A 19,789-nucleotide genomic window follows, 5' to 3' on the forward strand; every position below is an offset into this window, starting at 1 on the left:
ACTCAGCTACCTAGAAAAATCCTGCATAGTCAAAAAACTGTGGTTTTTTTCAAACCCACTGACGTTTGATTATGAAACCCAGGGCAAGGTTTCCCCAATTTGAAGTTGCTGGCATTGACAGGAAGTTATGTATGATTTATGACTGAAAACAAATGGAAAATTGATGTTTCTTTCTCACAAATGGTAGAAAAATGCCATAGTCTAGTCTTAAGAAATGCCTGCAGAGTCCCAGTATTCTGGGGTTTAAGTAGTTGGAAGCTATCAAGCAGGATATGTGTGATAGAGTTTCCATGAGTCTTTGGTAAAAAAACAACTCCACAGTCAAACAGCAAAGTAAAAATGCGGAGTCCATATAACAAGCTATATTGGCTTCAACGCCCATTGACTGCCAATGAAGCCTGAAGACAGGTCAGGTTGGAAAAGGTGGAGGATAATTCCGGGCAATGCACAGTGTAAATACATCACCATATATTTTGAAAATCAAAACTGCTTCAGGAAAGAACAGGGTTCATTAAGGACAGCATTCATACATTTTTACTCTTCAACAGAACCTAGAAGACTCTACTGTGACTAAGGGAGTTGAACCGTGTTTCAGTTCAGAACGGAAACAAACCAAGCCCTTTCTCATAAGACACATCATACTGGTCAGTGGATCTGGCACTTGAATATATTCCTCCTGTTACAGTAGGAGGAATTAACTATCAAGGAGCTGTAAAAACTACACTGAGATGCTGGGAATGCAGATGAGGATGCAGATTGAGCTCTGGGTGGGAGGCCAGAGAGAGACAAGAGGCTGTGAACTGCCAACTTTGGGATAACAAAAGGCACAAAGATTGGTGATGCTGGCCAGGTGAATGGACACTGAGAGACACAGGAGGAACTTACTAATAAGAAAGGAGATGAAGCTGGGTGACACCAGGAAGGGGGATGGACACAGGGAGGGTGGCAAGAGCTGAAGACTCCTGGAGGAGAAGCAAGACTTTTCCACACTGGGACGGTGAAGGCACAAAGCCATTGCTGGGGGTCCCTGCTCAGAGGCACCAGGTCCAGCTGCTTCTGTGTTACTGTGCCAGGAATAAACAGCTTCATGGGCATGTGAAGCTCTGCTGTGGGCAGCCCGGGATGGAACTGGTGAGGAAACTCGGTCTGGCTCTGAGGAGCTGTGCTGGACGTCCAGCAGGTCCTGCCGGGTCACTGGGGCCGCCTGCCATGGAGGGCTCTGGTCCCAGCTGTGCAAGGGTGGCCTTGGGAGTGCAGCTGCCAGAGCCTCGGGAATGGGCACACTGGGAAGTTTCATCAATGGGGTGAGTGGGGAAGGACTACACTGCCTATTGCACTGCTAAAGGCCAAAGACACGTGCCACAGCTTTAACACAAACAGTACTGCGGCACCCATTAGAAATAAGATTTTCTTTACTCCTTGATAAACAATACCAAGGAAAACCAAAACAAATGTTCTTTTCTTCTTAAAATATATGTAGCGAGCTTGTGTGAAATCAAGTAAAATTAAAAACAAAACCAACCAAAAAAAAAAAAAATAAAAACTAAGAAAACCTACAGCACAGAAACCTCCATGAAAATAATGCCAGGTGAGAACAAATCTCAGGCAAAACTGAAAAACATATTCAAGGCAGACTAATTTAAACCTCTTAGAATGCAAGTTACATAAATTTCAAGTTTCTCAGACTCCCACCCACTTACCAACATTCAGTCTATACTCCTTCAATCAGCTCAAAAGTATAGTTATCTGCCTTCAGTCAAAGCAAAAGTCATATAACAAATGACACAAAAAGAGACAAGAGGTAAGCGAGGAACTTTTGCACCAGAGTATACATAGATTTCCATTAACTCATCTGTGACTATCTTATAAAGCAGCTTTCTACCATGGAAATTATTTCCAATTTTGCTTATTTGCAAACCAGCTAAGTCAGGTAAGCGCTTCTCAAAACCCAGATTTGACTTCTCATAACTAAATAACAATACCAAAGCCTAAAACATCAGACTTCAAAACCAAGCTTCTCTTGAACCACAATCTATGCTTCATGGCTGAAAGGCAAAATTAAACAAACCTGAAAAATTTTATTAACACAGTTTTTATTAGTGGTAAATAAAAATCCTTGGCTTTTAGGCGTATCTGCTCCAGTGATGGTGGCGCAGCACAGTAAGGGCAAAGAGGAGGTACTAACTTTTGAAAGGAACACGGACAGACTGACAGCTAGGTCAGGGAGGAACACCACTTTTCACTGCTATGACACAGGCACCTTATGAGATTTTACTTAGTCAACACAGCTGAGTATCTGAAAGATTTATAAGGGTTCTTTATCTGCTTATTTGCAGACAAGAGTTTCTTCTTTTATTTATATTCCTCCTCTTCTACTAATGCACTGACTTGATGAAGCCTTTAAGGTTAATAAAACATACAGAAAGATAAATGCATGAAGCCAAATATTATGAGCTTAAGCAGCTAGACCACAATTAGTTTAGAAACATCTAATTCAAACAGGAGAGTTGGAAAAACATTAAGAACAGGGATAATATCTAAATACATTTCCTCCAAACATTTGATGCTTACCCCAACTGTGGGCATTTCTCATTTTTTCAAGAATAAAATCAAAAATCAACTAGATTTAGATAAATTTTGCCCTGAATATTATCATTCTGGTTTCAATCACATGCACAATGTCCTAATCCTCCTAATTTGGTTTTTCCTAGCAAGTTTCAGCTCTCTCTCCCCTGCCCAGCTTCATTCATGTGTCTACAGTTACCCTATCTTCAGCCTCACCTATTGCTCATATTCATATTCATTCATACTGGTCACTAAAAGTAGTCCTTAGCCTTTTACTTTTATTGGGGCTTTTATTGTGGGACTGCCCACAGTCAGTTCACACAGATGACCAGGGAGGTCAGAAGGCTACACTGATATCTAAAAGTCACCCTTCTCCTGTATTAGATATTGGATTTTGTGCCATATGCTGCTACATGTATCCATGTGCCAACCAGTCATCAAAAGAGGTATCAAATGGTGAATCAGGTCCTCAAGTACATCATACAGACAAACCAGGGGGTTTTTTTCGTAACCATTTCTGGTGTAAAAAATTAACAGTGTTTTACATTTCTACCAACAAAAGTACTACATTTTTAAATACACTTACACAAAATTTAATTCCAGAAGTCACTGAAGGAGCTCCTCCTTTACCTCATGTATACTTTTAGGAAAGGCCATGCACTGTTGCTATTGATAGTATTCAGTGTTTTTCCCCAGTGCTGCTGATGCACAGCTCACCAAAACAGACAAGGAAAGAGCATCCAAGGAAATCATGTCCAGTTCATAAGGACATGTGACTAACCAGTACTACCAGCCTTTCAATACCACCACTTCCTTGGGGCCATTCTCATGCCTGTTTGTTTGTAATAACATAAAGAAAAATCACCATTGTACAGGAAACAAACATAAGAAGTTATGCATCACATAAAGATTAAAGATCTTTAATCACAAAAGATGATGAGTAGGGCATTAAGTTAAGCTATTGAATTAATAGTAAGCAAATTTAAAGCTTGTAAATGGCAGAGCTGTTAAAAAAAGGAGAGGAAAATTATATGAAAGATCAGATGCTTTTTCAGAAATTCAGAGTGTGCCTAATTTGTCTCCTTGTAAAATGAAAGGTCATTATTTAACTTTTTCCTCCATCACAGCTAAGGTGGAATTCAAAACATACATAATTTTTCTGATAAATTAAAATGCCCTCACTCCCCAAGTAACAGGAACTTCAGCTGCACCGAAGAAAGCAGTGTTCTGCAAAAATCGACCTGTGTCTTCATATACAGAGCTGCAAAAGCATTCTAGAAGAGAAGACTCACTTGGCAGGGAACAAGAGTCTAGCTCCTATTTCCAAATCCATCTTGTGAACAAGAAAGCCAAATGATCCTTACACACAAGTGAGTGGCCCAGCATTAGAGTGTTATGCCCCATTTCATCCAATATCAGCCAAGAGAAATGGCAGCCCTTGCTTAGCACTATCCTCCCAACATTATTTTATAGCTTGTTCATTACATTATGTCTCTGTTATATCTATGAATAGGTGTCAATTTCAACACTTTCAGCCAAGAAAAAATAGTATCCAAGTCTTTCATTTTCTTAGGAACTGCTCTCAACTACAATAAACAAGTACATGGCTATCACTGGTAGAAGAGAAAATCCAATCACATTAAGAGTTCACCCACAGAAAAGAGATCAGTGCTTTGGATTTCCACTGCACAGAGCTGACTGTACTCTAAAGCTTATGAATTCAGATATCCTACAGTGCTAGGATGCCCATTTCAGCAAGGTGGGAGCCCCAGTGAAATGCACGATGACTGAATACAGGATGACACAAGTTCTACTGGCTATGTTAAAAATACAGTAAGCATTACTTTAAAGGTTGTAGCTTCAGAGAGACATCAAATGGATTTCCTGACTTGCAAATGCCTTTTTAATCACCTTCAGTGCAGAAGAAAGCCTGCAAGAAAGTGCTTAGCAGAATCACAAACTTTGAAGGAGCCATACCAACAGAAGTTCAGGGTTGGCACTGAAAAACAGGGTAGTCAAAAGCAACAACCAGGAGCTAATTTAAACAGTTTTCTCAAGACATGTCAAACAAGGAAAGACAAAAAACATTGTCACTGGGCAGAGAGAGCTCTTTTCAGACAGATCAGCTTCTGGAAGAATCCCAAAGTTGTCATCAAAACCAAAAAGCCTCACTTCTTACACAAACTGTTAAGCCTTAGGCTAGGAAGGATTTTCAAAGCAGAGACAGAGTCTGCTTTATTTTGCATCATTGTGAATACATAATTTTTGGTGAAGTTAATGAGTGATAGAAGCTGGAGAACAGGCTTCCTTCAGTGTTCAGACACAAAATCAGAGAGTCATATGCAATGAGAAGTCATTTAAGCTCTCCTTTATTTAGAACAAGTGTTTATATTCAGTGTGTCTCTAAGGGAGAGGTGCAGACAATGGTCTCCACAGTCTTTCTACTGTATCCCTTACAGATCTTTTACAAACTCAATCAAAAATTATCTGAAAAATCTGTCCAGTCAGGTAGCTGTGTCCATGATGAGAGATACAGTGCTTCAACATAAATGGAGTGACTCTGGGGCAGAAGAAATCAGCCCTTGATGATCAGATGGTTCTTGTCTCACAGGTAGGCGGCATGATGAAACAAAGATGGCATCAAAGAAAGTACCCTTTTACAGCTACATCAAATAGGGAAAATACTGAAGGTTGGCCATCAGACAATCCCTTCAGTATCTCTGCTACCTATTGAATATGTAGAAAGACAGTGTACAGCACAGGTCAAAAACTTGTCTTTGTAACCAAGCCAACTTCTCTTATCTATTAGCATGACCATTGGCACTTCCCCGAGGGTAACCTGGAACAGTTCTACAAAAGGCCTCACTTGTAAATAGATTAAGTATAAAAGGGTAAAGGGTATCATCCACTCAATGTTATGGATTAAAATATAATAGGAAAAGTTCCATATAAAGAAGATACAGGAAAGCGATTTCAAATATTTTCATATATCACATGAATGACTCTTTTTGCTATTTTGACCTACTAATGTACAGTTCTCACCAAGCACTTTCACAGGCAACACAAAAAATATCCACTTTGGAACAATTTAAACTTTTAGATGAACGCTGATCACTCTACAGAGATTGAAAAGATGAGTTCCCTAATAATTTATTACTAAAACTAAATTAAATATGAATTTAAATCTGTTTTTAAAGTGGATTTTAAATCAATTTTTTTAGTCAATCTTTTTTAAAAAATCTAATAGTGAGACGCAAGCAATTCAAGATATTCTAATAAACACTATATTTCACTCTAGGGATACAATATGGTAAGAGAACAGAAAACCAGGCAATTTTAGCTATATTCATGGGGCTTTCCTCTTCTCTGATTGACATTTACAGACTTGATCTTTAATAGTTTTGATAATAATTGAATGTGTTCATTTTACAGATAATATGACTATAAAAACTACAATTTTTCCACATCTTAATAGGAATTTTACTCACACCCAGGATCAGCAACAGTATAAGCAGAGTGTTTCATCAGTAATACACCAGATGCTGGCAAGAAAGCCTGATAGTGATCAGTTCAGGAACTATTCTAAGTCTTTGAATTATCTTCATTAAGCACAAAACATGGTAGTAATTTTATTTTAATATCAGCATTTTTATCAGACCGTTCCTTAAAAAAAAGACTAAAGTAATTATTTTTGTTCATTAGTTATTCCTTAATGTAACCCACACTGCATTCCGCAAACAAAAGTGTGATTTTTCTTTAAAATCCCTCTTCATAAGGGAGGTACCACGATCAAAGAACTCGGCAGGAGCATCAGTTGGCTGCAATCAGGCACTGACACCTAGTGAATGCTTGCAGCTAAGGAATCCTGTGCTCATCTGCCCCCGGCCCTGCACCACAAGTGTTACCAGCACACTCATCCTGACAAGGTGCTTCAAACACAATGTGTCCCCAATTCCGACTGGGGGGACACCAGGACGTGCGTGCGGTACTCCGAGCATGAAAAGGCACATAAAGCATCTGACCAGCTCAAAAGCGTGTATGTCCCTGTAAATGAGTGCCTACTTTGTTCTATTTTTCATGCATAATGGCAGCCTAGTGACTAGTGCTCAGTATGGCAGTGAGAACGAGCAGACAAGTTCCTCCAGACGAGATGGATTTTGCAACCCCCCAGATCCACTCAGGGAGTCAGCTGGCTCCACACACAGCACAATTGTTTTCTTTCCATTATACAGCAGATGGTGCTGGAGATGATCTGAAAAGCCCTTAAACGTGAACGGCACATGCAGAGAAACAGCGGAGACTGCAACCAGAGGATTTATAGCCGAGAACAATCTGGGGTCAGTGATTATGTCATCACATTGTCACTCCTAATGTGTCTCAACAGAGATGCAGAAGCTAGCTGTTCAATCCATTTAACGAGCTCCATGCAGAATCACCAGCCTCACATCCTCACCAGAAACAAGAGAGTTCCTGACATTCTTACTCCACTCCTCTTATTCTTTAATTGCATTTAAGGGATCCCTTTTCCCAAACTTTTGGCATTTCTTCAGCCTAAAACCCAAGGTAGCAATTATCTGTTCTCTTGAATTCTTAGGGAGCGCTGGACAAATAACTCAGTGAAAAACTGCACTGCCTAGTATTACAAGCAAAGCCAGAAAACAAATTCCAAAATAAGCCTTCGGGCTCTTACAAGTGAGTTGAGGTGGTGTTGGAAGGCAGGGGAGGAGGGGCAATGCAATACACTGCCAGATGCTATCCATCTCTGTAAATCTTTTCAGACCCATTTCCAAATTCCACTTTTCACAGCTTGAGTTTCTTCAATTTCCAAACAGAATGTTCCAGAATCACATACAGCATTATGAATTGTATACCTCTGCAGCCTGTAAGCATTTTTCCAATATTATTGACTTTAATGGAAGTTAGTTGGAAGAAAAAAAAATAAAATCAGTAATTCCAGAACCTCTAGCTTCACTTGAAAAAAAATTATGTGTATCCAAGGTATTCATGCTTGGCTCTGGGTGCTAGGCTCAATTTCTTCATGGATATGCATGTTATTTTGTTACAGCTATAACCTACACAGGTGATAGCAGTAGTGAAAAGTCTTAAACAAATGGATATTTGGATGAAGTTATTACTAAATAGTAGGTTGCTCTTTCCTGTATGATCCTTCTCCAGCAGAACTGATTGTCTTTGAATGAGTAGCTCCAGTTGTAGAGGTCACAGGGGTGTTTTTTCCTTTTCATGATTCCATAATAATCTACATTTGTGTGTGGTGACAGTGGCAGGGGGAAACAGAGGTCTCCCAGCCCAAATCATGAAGACCAGCAGGTCACTGGGAGCTGCCTTTACTATCCAAATTTGTTTTTAATACATCTCTAAATTACCACAGCTTATGAGGACAAATTTCTTAGATGTACTATTCAGAGGCTTTTACAACATTAAATTATCTACTTTACCTGAGCTGATTGTTTCAGCAACTCTGTAATTCCCATTTCCTTTTTACTAGTTACAAAACAAAATAACTCATACTAAACTGTGGGGTTATGGCAGGAACTTGACAAATCTGAATAACTGGCTTCTTATTTTGGAATAAGTGCTCAGAAGGAAAAACAACAACACAGAAAAGCTATCTAACTTTGAAAAAACGACCAAAGCAGAGTCACTCTATCAAGGCTTATCCTATAGTTATTTGGTTCAGGATACACCCCAAACATCCCATGCCACTTTTGCTCGGCTGAGATGGTGAGGGACAGACACTGAAAAACACACAAAATAACTGCCACTGTTAATAAATTTTAGTTTGTGAATTGGGTGCAGTATTTTGAGATCCTTCATTTAAAAAATACAGTGTAAGTCTGTTAAAGAAGTAAATATTTTATGAATGCATCTTGGAAACAAGTTCAAGCCAAAGTAAACATTAGCAGAAACAGAGCAAATTCTAAGCAACTAAACTCTCAGTGGTTTTATAAGCATATATGATGTTCACAAATATATAAACATACAAATTTTTGGGTATATAGAGTGCTCTCCTGCTTGTTGAAAACTGGAAGACAACATGTTTTTCTATGCTATCACCACAGTAAGGCTTGACAATTTTTTCATCATTTCTTATACCACGTTAAAAATTAGAATAGGTATTCTTGTCAAATAAGAATTCACATTTAGGTGTAAACATATGGGCAAAACACAGATGATTGGAGGAACCTGAGGGGGAACAGCAGAGTGCCTGATCAGCTTTCAATGATCAAAATTTCTTTTGTAATAAAGAATATTTATACTCCCTCAAAGCAGTATCCTGCTTGGCAGCTCAAAAATCCTTGTTGCCATGGGAACTGCAAAAGAAGCCAGTTGTGACATAGCAAGCCTATAACAGAAACAAGTCTACTGTGAAATGACCAACAGTTCAGGGTTTTGTATAAAAAATGCCTGAGTATTTTCAACCTGAAAACAAAATGCTGCCTCAAATCTTTCTTCCAAATCCTCCTTCCACAAATATCTTGCAAATTTTCACTAAAATATAGACATTGTCTATACAAAATGAGGCAAATTTGTATTTCATACCTACTACATCCAGCACAAAAATACCTACTTCCATATGTGTCCTTTGCAGACATATTTGGTACAGAGTGCACATTAGTGATTTAGATTACTGTAATTTATGTAGAGAGACAAAGATCTCAAAAAAACAGAAGAGACAAAAGACTAAAGCACAGACAAAAAAATACTGCATATAAAGGAAGACTTCTAATGCAATGATATAAAACAGTATTTCTAGGGTATACATGCAATTTGCCCTTTGTATCTATTCTCACCAGGTAACAAAAATCAGTGCTTGATTACTAAAATAGAACATCATGCCTTTTGAGAAGGCTGTTGGCACTTCAAAGCAAAGTGAAAAAGCAGTGTCAAACCCATAGTCATGCAGTTCCCACTTGAACACAAACAGTTTGCAGAAGTGTGAATAAAAAAAACCCAACAGGCTGATCAAAGGATCCATGTAATAACATGGAACTCATACTTTCAAACATAACCCTTTCAGTACCCCATTATAATCTTATCAGGACACTAGACTTATTTTCCTGTCAAATATGTGTGTGATAAAAATGTCCTGAGAACACCACATGGTAAGTACTGCATTGAAATGCTGTGACCTTTGGGTCACATATGCTGATTTGTGACACAACAATGAAGTTGGGGAGAGCCCCAAAGAAAACAGTTTTGCAAAACAGTTACCTGCAAAACTGCTTTTATATGTCAAAGCAGTCTCGGATATGTTTAAAATACCTTTTAACATTTTAACTACTTAAGTATCACATTATGACTAATTTAAAAAGAATCTTAGGGAACTAGGTACAAGTCTTATCTGCAGACTGCCTCATGGCTCCAGATTGCTTTGCAGAACCATTAATTAGGAAATACATTCTTTTTTATCTGTTCTAACACTTGCTTATCAGACAGCACATTATACAGAATGTATTATCACCAAAACCAATTAGTTTGGATTACCTTCACTTCACCCCCCTCCCTGGAGGGCAGATAAGAGCAGCTATCTCCATTTTGGCCATGCCCACTCTCCTTTTTGACCTAGCCTGCACACCCTGGCACAGAACTGTGCTGGTCTTGCCAAATGCTTGGACTAATCATCAAGTAACTGAGGCTATTGAGAGTAATGGAAGGCATTCCCAATGGAGAGGGCCCTGCCTGGGAAATGGGAAATGCAACAGGCTTCTCTTTTTTACCTGTCAAAGCCATAGAGCAAACAGGATGAAGGAGAGGGAGAGCAGTGATACCTGCATCTTTATTAAGGTCTGCAAAAGTATTTAAACTGGACTCAAAAAGTCAAGCAATTTACAACAAAGTGAACCAGTTCAGTGAGAAAACCTCTAAAAGATAAAATCTTAGTTTCAGAGTAGTGTGGCATTATTCATTTGACAAGTTTTTAGAATTAGCAAAAATATATGCTTCCTTAAATGGGTTGTGGGGTAAGAGAATAATACAGTACAATGATGCATACTAGAAACAGCAAAAAATAAAAATATTAAATCTTCTAGATAATTTTAGATGCAGTCCTTCACTTAACAGTGCATCTATTTGATGAATCCTTTTTCCAGTAACACAAATGTTCTATTTTTATCAAATTCATACACACCTTAGGGAGATGTCTTCACTGCCAGAGATACCTGTGAGAGATGAAAAGATTGATGTCCAGAGACCCTCTGGAGTGCAGGTGTGAGGGGACAGGGGCAGGTCAGGCCTTGCCCTGGTGCCCTGCTCCACACCCCCCACCCTAGAGCCTGCTGCACCCCAGCCCTGCTGTGGCTGCCAGTTCCTGGCACAGGGGAAGCAATGCTCCACACCCCACCCCTGGAGCCCCTAACCCAGCTCCTAAGCGGCCAAATGACCACAAGTCCCACCTGGGGGAAGGGCCCAGGAAGGCCAAGGGGTATTTAAGGCCAACCACAAAGAAATCAGATCTCTTGACCCTACTTCCTCTTGGAATTTTTATCTCAGTACCACTGGAATCCAGGAGTTGGTACTGATGTGTCTCCTTTTCTGGATCTTTTCTGCCTTCCTTTCTTCTTCTAATTCCTTCTTCTTGGAATTTTTAAGAACTTTAAACTGAATTGGTTTACAGTTTGCTAAGTTGAATGGGCCAAGTTAATGCTTTGAGAAATGTTTTATGTTGATTGAATGCTGCATTAAACCCTTTTCAAAGTTTCTTTGATTTTCTAAAGTTGCCAATAAAGTTCTTTTTGCTGTTTTGATCTCTTGAGAATACCTTGTCATTATTTCTCCTGTGGGTCTAACGTAGAGTACATGAACAACTAAGACCTTTCCAATGGCTCATCAAGTGAGTTGCTTATGGCCTTTACAGCACTCAAACCTTCTTATTCTCTGGCTCAACATTTCTCTAATTTAGTGTGCTGGGTTTGGCTTGGAGAGAGTTAAATTTCTTCATAGCAGCTGGTATGGTGCTGTGTTTTGGATTTGTGCTGGACACAGTGTTGGTAATTCCAGGATGATTTTGTCATTGCTGAGCAGTGCTCACACACAGTCAAAGTCTTTCTTGCACCTCACACAGCCCCACCAGGGAGGAGAATGGGGTGCACAAGGAGCTGGGAGGGGACACAGCCAGGACAGCTGCCCCAGCTGAGCACAGGGATATCCCACACCATAGGGTGTCATGCTCACCATACAAACCTGGGGAAGAAGGGGGAACGGGAGGTGTTTGCAGTGACAGTGTTTGTTCCCAAGTCTCCTTACGTGTGGTGCAGCCCTGGCTGTCCTGGATGTGGCTGAGCACCAGCCTGCCCATGGGAGCTGCTGGATGGATGCCTTGTTTGGCTTTGTTTGTGTGCACAGCTTTTCCTTTACCTACTGAACTGCCTTTACCTCAACCCACAATTTTCCTCACTTTTACCCTTTTGATCGTCTCCCCCATCCTGCTGCTGGAGTGAGTGAACAGCTGTGCAGCATTTAGTTGCCATCTGGGGTTAAACCAAAACCATCAGTCACCATCAACCACCTGTAGGAGATTCCCCCATAGAAAGTAAACCAACCCCCAGCTCAGCCCCATTCCCTCCCCTTCACTTTGAACAAACAGACTGATGTAGTACATCCATGCAGTAACATCTGTCTGTGGTTGAAGCAAGCTGTGCTACCAGTGTGACAAGTGCCAAACAAGGCTGTCTGCCGATCTGTAGCGTCTCTACAAGGCCATTTGTTTCCAAAATACAACAATTTACAATAGTGAATGTGTGTTGTAACACACATTACAACCTCCTGCAGTTGCTTATTGCTTATTCCCTCCACAGCCATTGCAATGCAATCACAGAGACAGGAAATAACTTTAAATTGTCATTAGAACAACCTCACAAAGACAAAAATCTAAACACTAGACACAAGACCTATCACAAAGATAAATTCATAGCAAGGTAACAGTGCATGCTGCAAACACTTTTTGGACTACTACACAAGTAAGTGTAGTAGTCCCCACAGACTGAAGAAACCAGTCTACATTCAAGCACTTTAGATTCCATATATACTACCTAACTCAAAATACAAACAGATTTCCCAAGGTTCAACCAAAATTCTACCACATATTGCAGAAAGCTCTCTTTAGTTCATAGTAAAAGCTAAGTAGACCTAAAAAGCTTTATGAAGTGTAAGAACACTTTAAAATAAAGCATGCCTAGTCACAAACTATCCACATTTTCTCATTTTGCTGCACTTAACTGCATTCTCTAAAACAAATTATGATGACAATTTTAGTGACTAGTGAGGGATGTTGCTGAGTTAACCTGAACTACTCTTCAAACAATAAACATGAATATACCATCTTGAAACAATAGCCACAGATAAGAACAGGCATACAAAAAGGGCAGACCTTTCCTTGTAGTCAATTTTTAAAACCCCTATTTTAGAGATTACTTTAGCCTGCTTTGCTCTGACAAGACTAAAAAGCACATAAGTTGTTCTGGAATCACCCTAAGGTATGTCACTCCAGCACCTTTGCCCTTGCGTGTTTGTTTACGTTGCCACTTTTCAGGGTAAATATACTGAAATTTACAAATCCCTTAGAGCTTTGTTTTTTCTACAGACACTATGCACAAATCCATTCTCCAATTTGCCCACTGATAAAGTAAGGGTGACAAACGTGGATGTGAAATCTTTTGTGGCAGACTTTTGTCAGCAATCTTTCCCCAGTAAAACATCCTCCTTCAGAACACTGCAATATATGGTGGGTATAGTTACCCATTAAGTGTGAACGAACATGGGAAACTGAGCATGTTTTGCAGCCTGAAACAAGCTGTTTATTATTTGGCTCTACTAGCTTCTCACAACTGTTTGTCTTCCTGTGTACTGAGAGCAGAAGATGTTTTAGACAAAGACTGAACTGGAGGTATATCACCGCTCCCGAGTTTGCTGTGTTGAGTGGATATAGAACACAGTTTCTCACACAGGACAAGCACAGTCTTGCAGCACCACAGATCTATCCAGAACCACAGACTACACAGAAATCCCCTGAGACGTTTCCCATTTATTCCGCTATGCCGGGGCCAGCGCAGCCCGGTCCGTGCGCTCCGCCCAGCGAGGCCAGGCCCGGCCCGGCACGCCCGGCCTAGCGGGGCCCAGCGGGGCAGACCCACCCACCCCGAGGGGCTCCGGGCCGAGGGCCGCGGCTGGGAATGGACCTGCTGGGCCAGCGGCAGCGCCGAGGGACGGCCAGAACCCCAGGAGCCCTAACCCAAGGTAGCCGCAGGCCACCTCACCTCACCTCGCATCCCTTTCCACCTCAGGTGTGCCAAACGCCAGCAGAGACAGGCGCTCTTACGGGCGAGGATCCAGATCGCCTCCGCTCTGGGGACAGCCGCTGTCTCTGGGTGACTCCCAAGCGCAGATGCCAGCGGGGTTTGTCCTCCTCTCTCCTCACCCGGATCTCCCAGCCCCTGCGCTGGCAGCGGGCGCGCCGCGCTCCGCCGCCGCCGGAGCGCTAGCAGACGCGCACTGCGCCTGCGGGCCCTCACCTGAGCCGCCGGGATCCCAGCGCTGCCGGGCGCCTCCCCGGCTCGCCAGCCGGGCCCGCTCCCGCTCCCGCTCCGGCAGCCGCCGCCGCCGCCGCCGCCGCCGCCAGGGACTCCGGGCCCCCGCCCTCCATCGCCAGCAGAGAGCGCGGGCAGCGGCGCTGCCCCGGCTCCGGGGCGGGGTGACCCCAGCGGCTCCCGCTCCGCCCTCCCCGGGACGCTGCTCGGCCCCGGGCGCTGCCGAGCCGGGCGGGGCCGGGGCAGCTCCGAGCGGGATGCTGCGGGACACGCGTGGGCATCGCCCGTGTCCCATGGGTCTGTCACAGGTGTTTCTAGTACTGCTGCAGATCTGTTTCCTAAACAAACAACAAAGGGAGGGGTACCCAAGCACAACCACAGCTGCTTGTTGTTCTGCTTGTTGTTTGAGGCATTTAATAATTTCTTACTTTGTGCTCGTCTTCTGGTAAGCGCAAACCCCTCTCAGACACATACTAATTATTTTCAGTCTAAGTCAGACAAATTTATTATTTATGTAGCTGCTATTTTTTCAAGACTTTTCTCTCCCCAAAACCAACCAAACCAGCGTGAAACTTGTCCTTTAATTACACACTTTGGATTGTGGATATTTTGGATTTTGGGTTCTCTCATCTCTCCCTATCTTACACCCTGCCCTGACAATTGTTTTTTACAGCTGATGTGAAAAATCCAACAGAAACACTGCAGCCTAAGTGCTCACTACACGAGAGTAGCAATACTCGTTTCTAGGGTGAACAACCTCAACAGACCATCAGTGGTTGAAAATTGTGGAGAGAAGGGACGAAAGGCATGCACCATCTGACTGCTCCATTTGTGTTTCTCCTGGGGTGCACACCCGCACCTCAGAGTTCCACATCACACAGATTCCTGGGTACATCTGGTCTTCCCAGTACTCTTCAGAGGATCTGATGTAGAGTGCATATCTGCACATCTATGATGATGATTAGAGTTTGTGGTTTAAATTTGTTCAGTGTAACCTTCATGGCATTACTTTAAATTTAAAACAGAGAAAAATTCTTCTTAGAAATAGCACTCAAATATGATTGCTACCTAAAAATTTGGCTCTCATGTCTTATCATAAAATAATAAATTATACTTAGAAAATAATGAGATAAATATTTTTTTCTTTATAACACAAAGATAATTCTTCACTTCAAATGTAAAATATAATTGAAATAATACATACATTGCAGCCTTGTTAGCTAGAGACTTTCTTTAATATCTGGTTTTTTAGGTGTCTCAGAACACCTGATATGAAAAAGGGATTGAAGCATCATGAGCTCTTAAATGTTATCCAGGGATCCTGATTAGGATTAATAACCTCAAGAGTGTAAGCTGAAATGATGTTTAAGATCTTTCAGAAAGCATACAGCTTCAATTTTTTTACTTTTCACAAACCTATTTCTAACATTTTATATATATTTTACTTTCATAGCACCTCTTGATATTCAATATTTTTTAGTGGGAAAATAAAAAATGCACACAAAACAATTAAATACAATAAAAAATGAAGTCTTTATTCTTTTGGCTCAACTGTAATGTGGTTTACTGTTCTTTATGGTAATAGCATTTTCCTGCATGCAGTTCACCGACACACAAGTCAATATTTTTGTAAAAGGAGGAGTCAACATCGAATTTTTGCTTGTGTAAGAAACACAAAATGTCCTGATGTGATCAATTATACAAGTTTGCTATTTAATTCCTGTGGAAAAAAAAAAGCATTGTGGATCCCATATTATATTTAGAACAGTTCTAGTGCAGCATGAATCAACAAGAATAAGAATAGTCTATGTAAACAAACACTGGTAAAGATTTCATGAATAAAAATACTACCTTGAAACTTCTGATGCAGGCAGTGCTAGAATCTTAAACAAATCCTCCCCACCACATTTCAATTACAAGTTATATCTATTTGGAAGCAAGTGCATTTTGGACTCAGTTTGAAACTTATTTCACATTAAAATGTGTGCAAAAATACAGTACTAATAAAAAAGCAGAAACCTAAAGCTACCCCATTCTTTCCTTTGTTTCTTATTTCGTGAAGTTCTTGAATTAAAAAGTGCTATGGATAGAAAGTAATAAAAGTGACAGTAACATCAACCTGAAGATAATTCTCATTTCTTATTTTATGTACAAAATGCTGAAAAATAAAATAAAATGGTATTTTTTACATTATTTATATTTTCTTAGAAAATTCTATCCATGTAGTTTTCAACAGATTAAGCAGTTTGCAACATATCCTGTACAGTCTGACTATGCACTGTACAGTAGTCACTTAAAATTTTAGAATGCAAAGCAAGAAGCTCTTAAATAACTGCAAACTATTGCTTGATGTCGTGAAAGAATGATGACCAATTGAACAATTTATTTCACTTAACCACTGAGCTATGGCTTCCCATATTAGACTCTTAACAGTGGAAGGAGTAAAATTACAGCAGCAAAGGCAAGATAAACATGCATCAGTGATAGCTTCCAAACTGTCTATAATGGTACAGAATACTTCATATTAGCTGTTGAGAGATTGCAAATTACACTTACTGTGGTACATATTTGATGCAATAAATATTGTGCACATGTCATTATTTGTTTGCTCAAACATGCACCACGGGATAAAATAACTATTTACAGAGAGGGTACTTTTTTAATCAACACATACAATGTCAACCTTGCTGAGAGCAGAAGATGGCTAAATGATACTGCAGGGTGAAGCAGAACAACTTCATAATCCTTGTGTTTTGCGGGTTTTTGGTAAGCTCAATTTCCCAAGGTCAGGTAAACTGTTTTCCGCAGAAGAATACTTAGAAGTGGACTCTATGTCCCTCGGTAAAATTTTTATACAGACATTGTTCAACTACTGTTAAATGACTTATGAAAAAATAAAACATCTGTTCTATTATTGTAGACTCTATGGGACTTTACAGGCACATTAAGATTTGTCTGGATGAGATACGGATACTGTTATTAAGCACCTCAACATACAGAGCCACCCTGAAACATGGAAGTAGTCAGACTGCTGCTTTGTGCGACGTCATGTTTTCCCATGCATGAACTACAAGTGCAGCATGCCTTCATGCAAATCACTTCTGTTTGTACATTATAGAGAATCCGAGAGTAGAACACCTGGTCCTCATACCCCCTTCCCCAACATAAAACCCATTTACAAAAATAGTCACATATAATAGTAAACAACCTGTGAATTAAAAAATGATAGGTTCACCAACACTGATTTTTGTAAAAATATGGCAAATGTGACTGTTGAAATGCTAACAGTGGATACAATTTTTGTACTGTGTGTTTCATGTTAAACACAGAGATTCATAGGTTTGCACCTTATTTTTTTAACTGGTCCCTACAGTCTGGTTGGCCATTTTATCATCTCTTCAGCAGTGTCAGCTGGTACTAAAAACAACAACCTCCTGTCAAGATGTTACCCTGTTTTACAGAGTTGCAGTTTGATGACGAGGGGTCACTGTCTTGCTATAGGCACTGACCTTATATATATATATATAATTATATATATATCTATATATGTAAAAACTGACAGTTTGGCATGTACCTCCTACAGGAGTCCTGTTGACACAAATACATACTTTTTCAGGCTGTAAACAGTTTATTACAAACAGCTTTCTATGTTACTTTTTACTTTCCCTGCTGTCTTTACCTTTATCTTCTTTTTCTGACTTGTCTTTTTCATATTTATCCTTGTCTGGCTTTGTTACACTGTCATAAGAAGGTGGGGAGGTTGTGGATGGGGTCATATCTGTTTTTTCTGGAGTGGAGTTCTCATTTAGTTTATCCATAATCATATCTTCTTTCATGGGCAGATCATCTTCCTCTTTACCTTTATCCTGACTAAATATACATGATACTTTTTTGACTTTTTGCCTCAGGAGATGACGTCTGTAAGCACGCTGAATGATGACAGCAGACACCTCCTCCTGCTTTCGTTTCAGTGTGGTTGTAATTGGTTCATAGGAGACTTTAGAAGGATTGGCTGCCATAAACCGATCTTCCATCTGTATTCTGAGGGCATCCATCTCCCCACTTTCCCCCAAAACACGCTTTGTGAAAGCAAACAAGATGTCAAGGCAGTGAATTCTGTCACCACTCACCATGGGCAGATCCATTGCAATAAGCTGGACTTTGTTGGGTTTTGCTATGAGAAGAGGTGGATCTAATGAAGCAGCAAAATCTGATAATTTACTGAACTCTATGAATTGTGTTGCATCGGGGTCAAACTTCTCCCAAACCTCATAAAACATCTCAAAGTCATCCTCGCTCAAGGGTTCAGCGCTTTCTTCAGTAGCAACACTGAAGTTCTCCAAAATCACAGCAATGTACATGTTCACCACTACCAGAAAGGATATGATAATGTAGCTGACAAAGAAGAAAATCCCAACAGAAGGGTTGCCACAGTCACCTTTCACAGAGCTCCCTGGATGATCTTTATGTGGGTCACAGTCTGGCTCCCCACTGTTGAGAATTGGGGCGAGCAAACCGTCCCAGCCAGCGGACGTGGTGATCTGGAACAGGCAGATCATGCTGTTGCCAAACGTTTCAAAGTTGAACATGTCATCAATCCCAACTTCCCTCTTGACGTAGGCAAAGTTGGACATGCCAAATATGGCATAGATGAACATGACCAGGAAGAGCAACAGCCCAATGTTGAACAAAGCAGGAAGAGACATCATCAAAGCAAAAAGCAGAGTGCGGATTCCCTTAGCGCCTTTAATGAGGCGCAGGATTCGACCGATCCTGGCAAGCCGGATGACTCTGAATAGTGTGGGAGATACAAAGTACTTCTCAATCATCTCAGCCAAAAACATACCTGGGAAAAAACAAGTTAAATCAGTAATGAGTATTATTACATTTTAAAACCACTGCTAAAGATATATTCTACAAGGATTGTAGAACTTTAAGAGTAGGATACTTAAACAGATTTTTAGGAATTAGGATACTTAAACAGATTTTTAGGAATTAGCCATTCAGTTTTTTTACAAAACCTTTGTGTTTGGTATACTTTTTTAGGACAAACTGATAACTAGTGTATGTATTTTAGCAAATGCTGAGATTAGAGGAATACCCTTTTGTTTAATTGTAACAAAAATAATCTCAGTTAATCTGAAGAAAAATCATAAGCACATTAGTATTGAAATTCCATGTAATCAAGTTAGGTTATTCAAAAAAATATGTATATTTTAGGAGAACTGTGACTTCTTAATCACACATAAAATTACATGAACACAGGTTTATTACTAAGGACACAGAAATTCCAAACATAAACAAACTGATAAAAAGGTTTGTTATGATTCACAGAAGAATAAAAGAATTGAGCATTGTATTATGTGCCTCAAAGCAGAAAAATAACTTTTTTCATACAAAAAAAGCAAAACTGATTTGCATATTAAGGAGTACTTAAAAACCCACAATTTTTACTCAAGCTCTTTCAAGTTTGCTGCTCTAGGTAAAGCAAAGGTTAGTGTAGTCATTATTTGTTACCACATCTGCTTCAGCTCTGCTCACTCTATCTCAGGCACAAAGCCTCTCAGGATCAAACAAAACTGAAGTAAGCAAAGGGTTTTACCCTGCTGTCTGGGGTGCAGGCATCCTACCCTCATAATAGTCCCACACAGATTTTACTCTTGGATTTTGGATGACTGAAC

At 40.3% G+C, this 19,789-nt stretch overlaps 2 protein-coding genes across 3 annotated transcripts in view; both read right to left on the reverse strand.

Annotated features, from left to right (window-relative positions):
- The window catches only part of CSRNP3 (cysteine and serine rich nuclear protein 3), a 97,719-nt gene extending 83,565 nt beyond the window's left edge, over positions 1-14,154 (reverse strand). The window contains exon 1 of one of the 2 annotated variants that reach the window (XM_036386440.2): positions 14,094-14,154. The gene's annotated coding sequence lies outside the window, so the exon portion shown is untranslated. Of the gene's footprint in view, positions 1-13,843; positions 14,035-14,093 lie in introns of those variants that run through there. The other variant, XM_036386439.2, reaches the window with a different exon arrangement.
- A 1,468-nt stretch (positions 14,155-15,622) lies between these two features.
- The window catches only part of SCN2A (sodium voltage-gated channel alpha subunit 2), a 73,546-nt gene continuing 69,379 nt past the window's right edge, over positions 15,623-19,789 (reverse strand). The window contains exon 27 of the mRNA XM_054515350.1: positions 15,623-18,954. Within this exon, the coding sequence (XP_054371325.1) occupies positions 17,759-18,954 (1,196 nt within the window). The 3' untranslated portion in view covers positions 15,623-17,758. The remainder of the gene's footprint in view (positions 18,955-19,789) is intronic.

Source organism: Molothrus ater, chromosome 7, assembly GCF_012460135.2.
Source record: "Molothrus ater isolate BHLD 08-10-18 breed brown headed cowbird chromosome 7, BPBGC_Mater_1.1, whole genome shotgun sequence".
NCBI lineage: Eukaryota > Metazoa > Chordata > Aves > Passeriformes > Icteridae > Molothrus > Molothrus ater.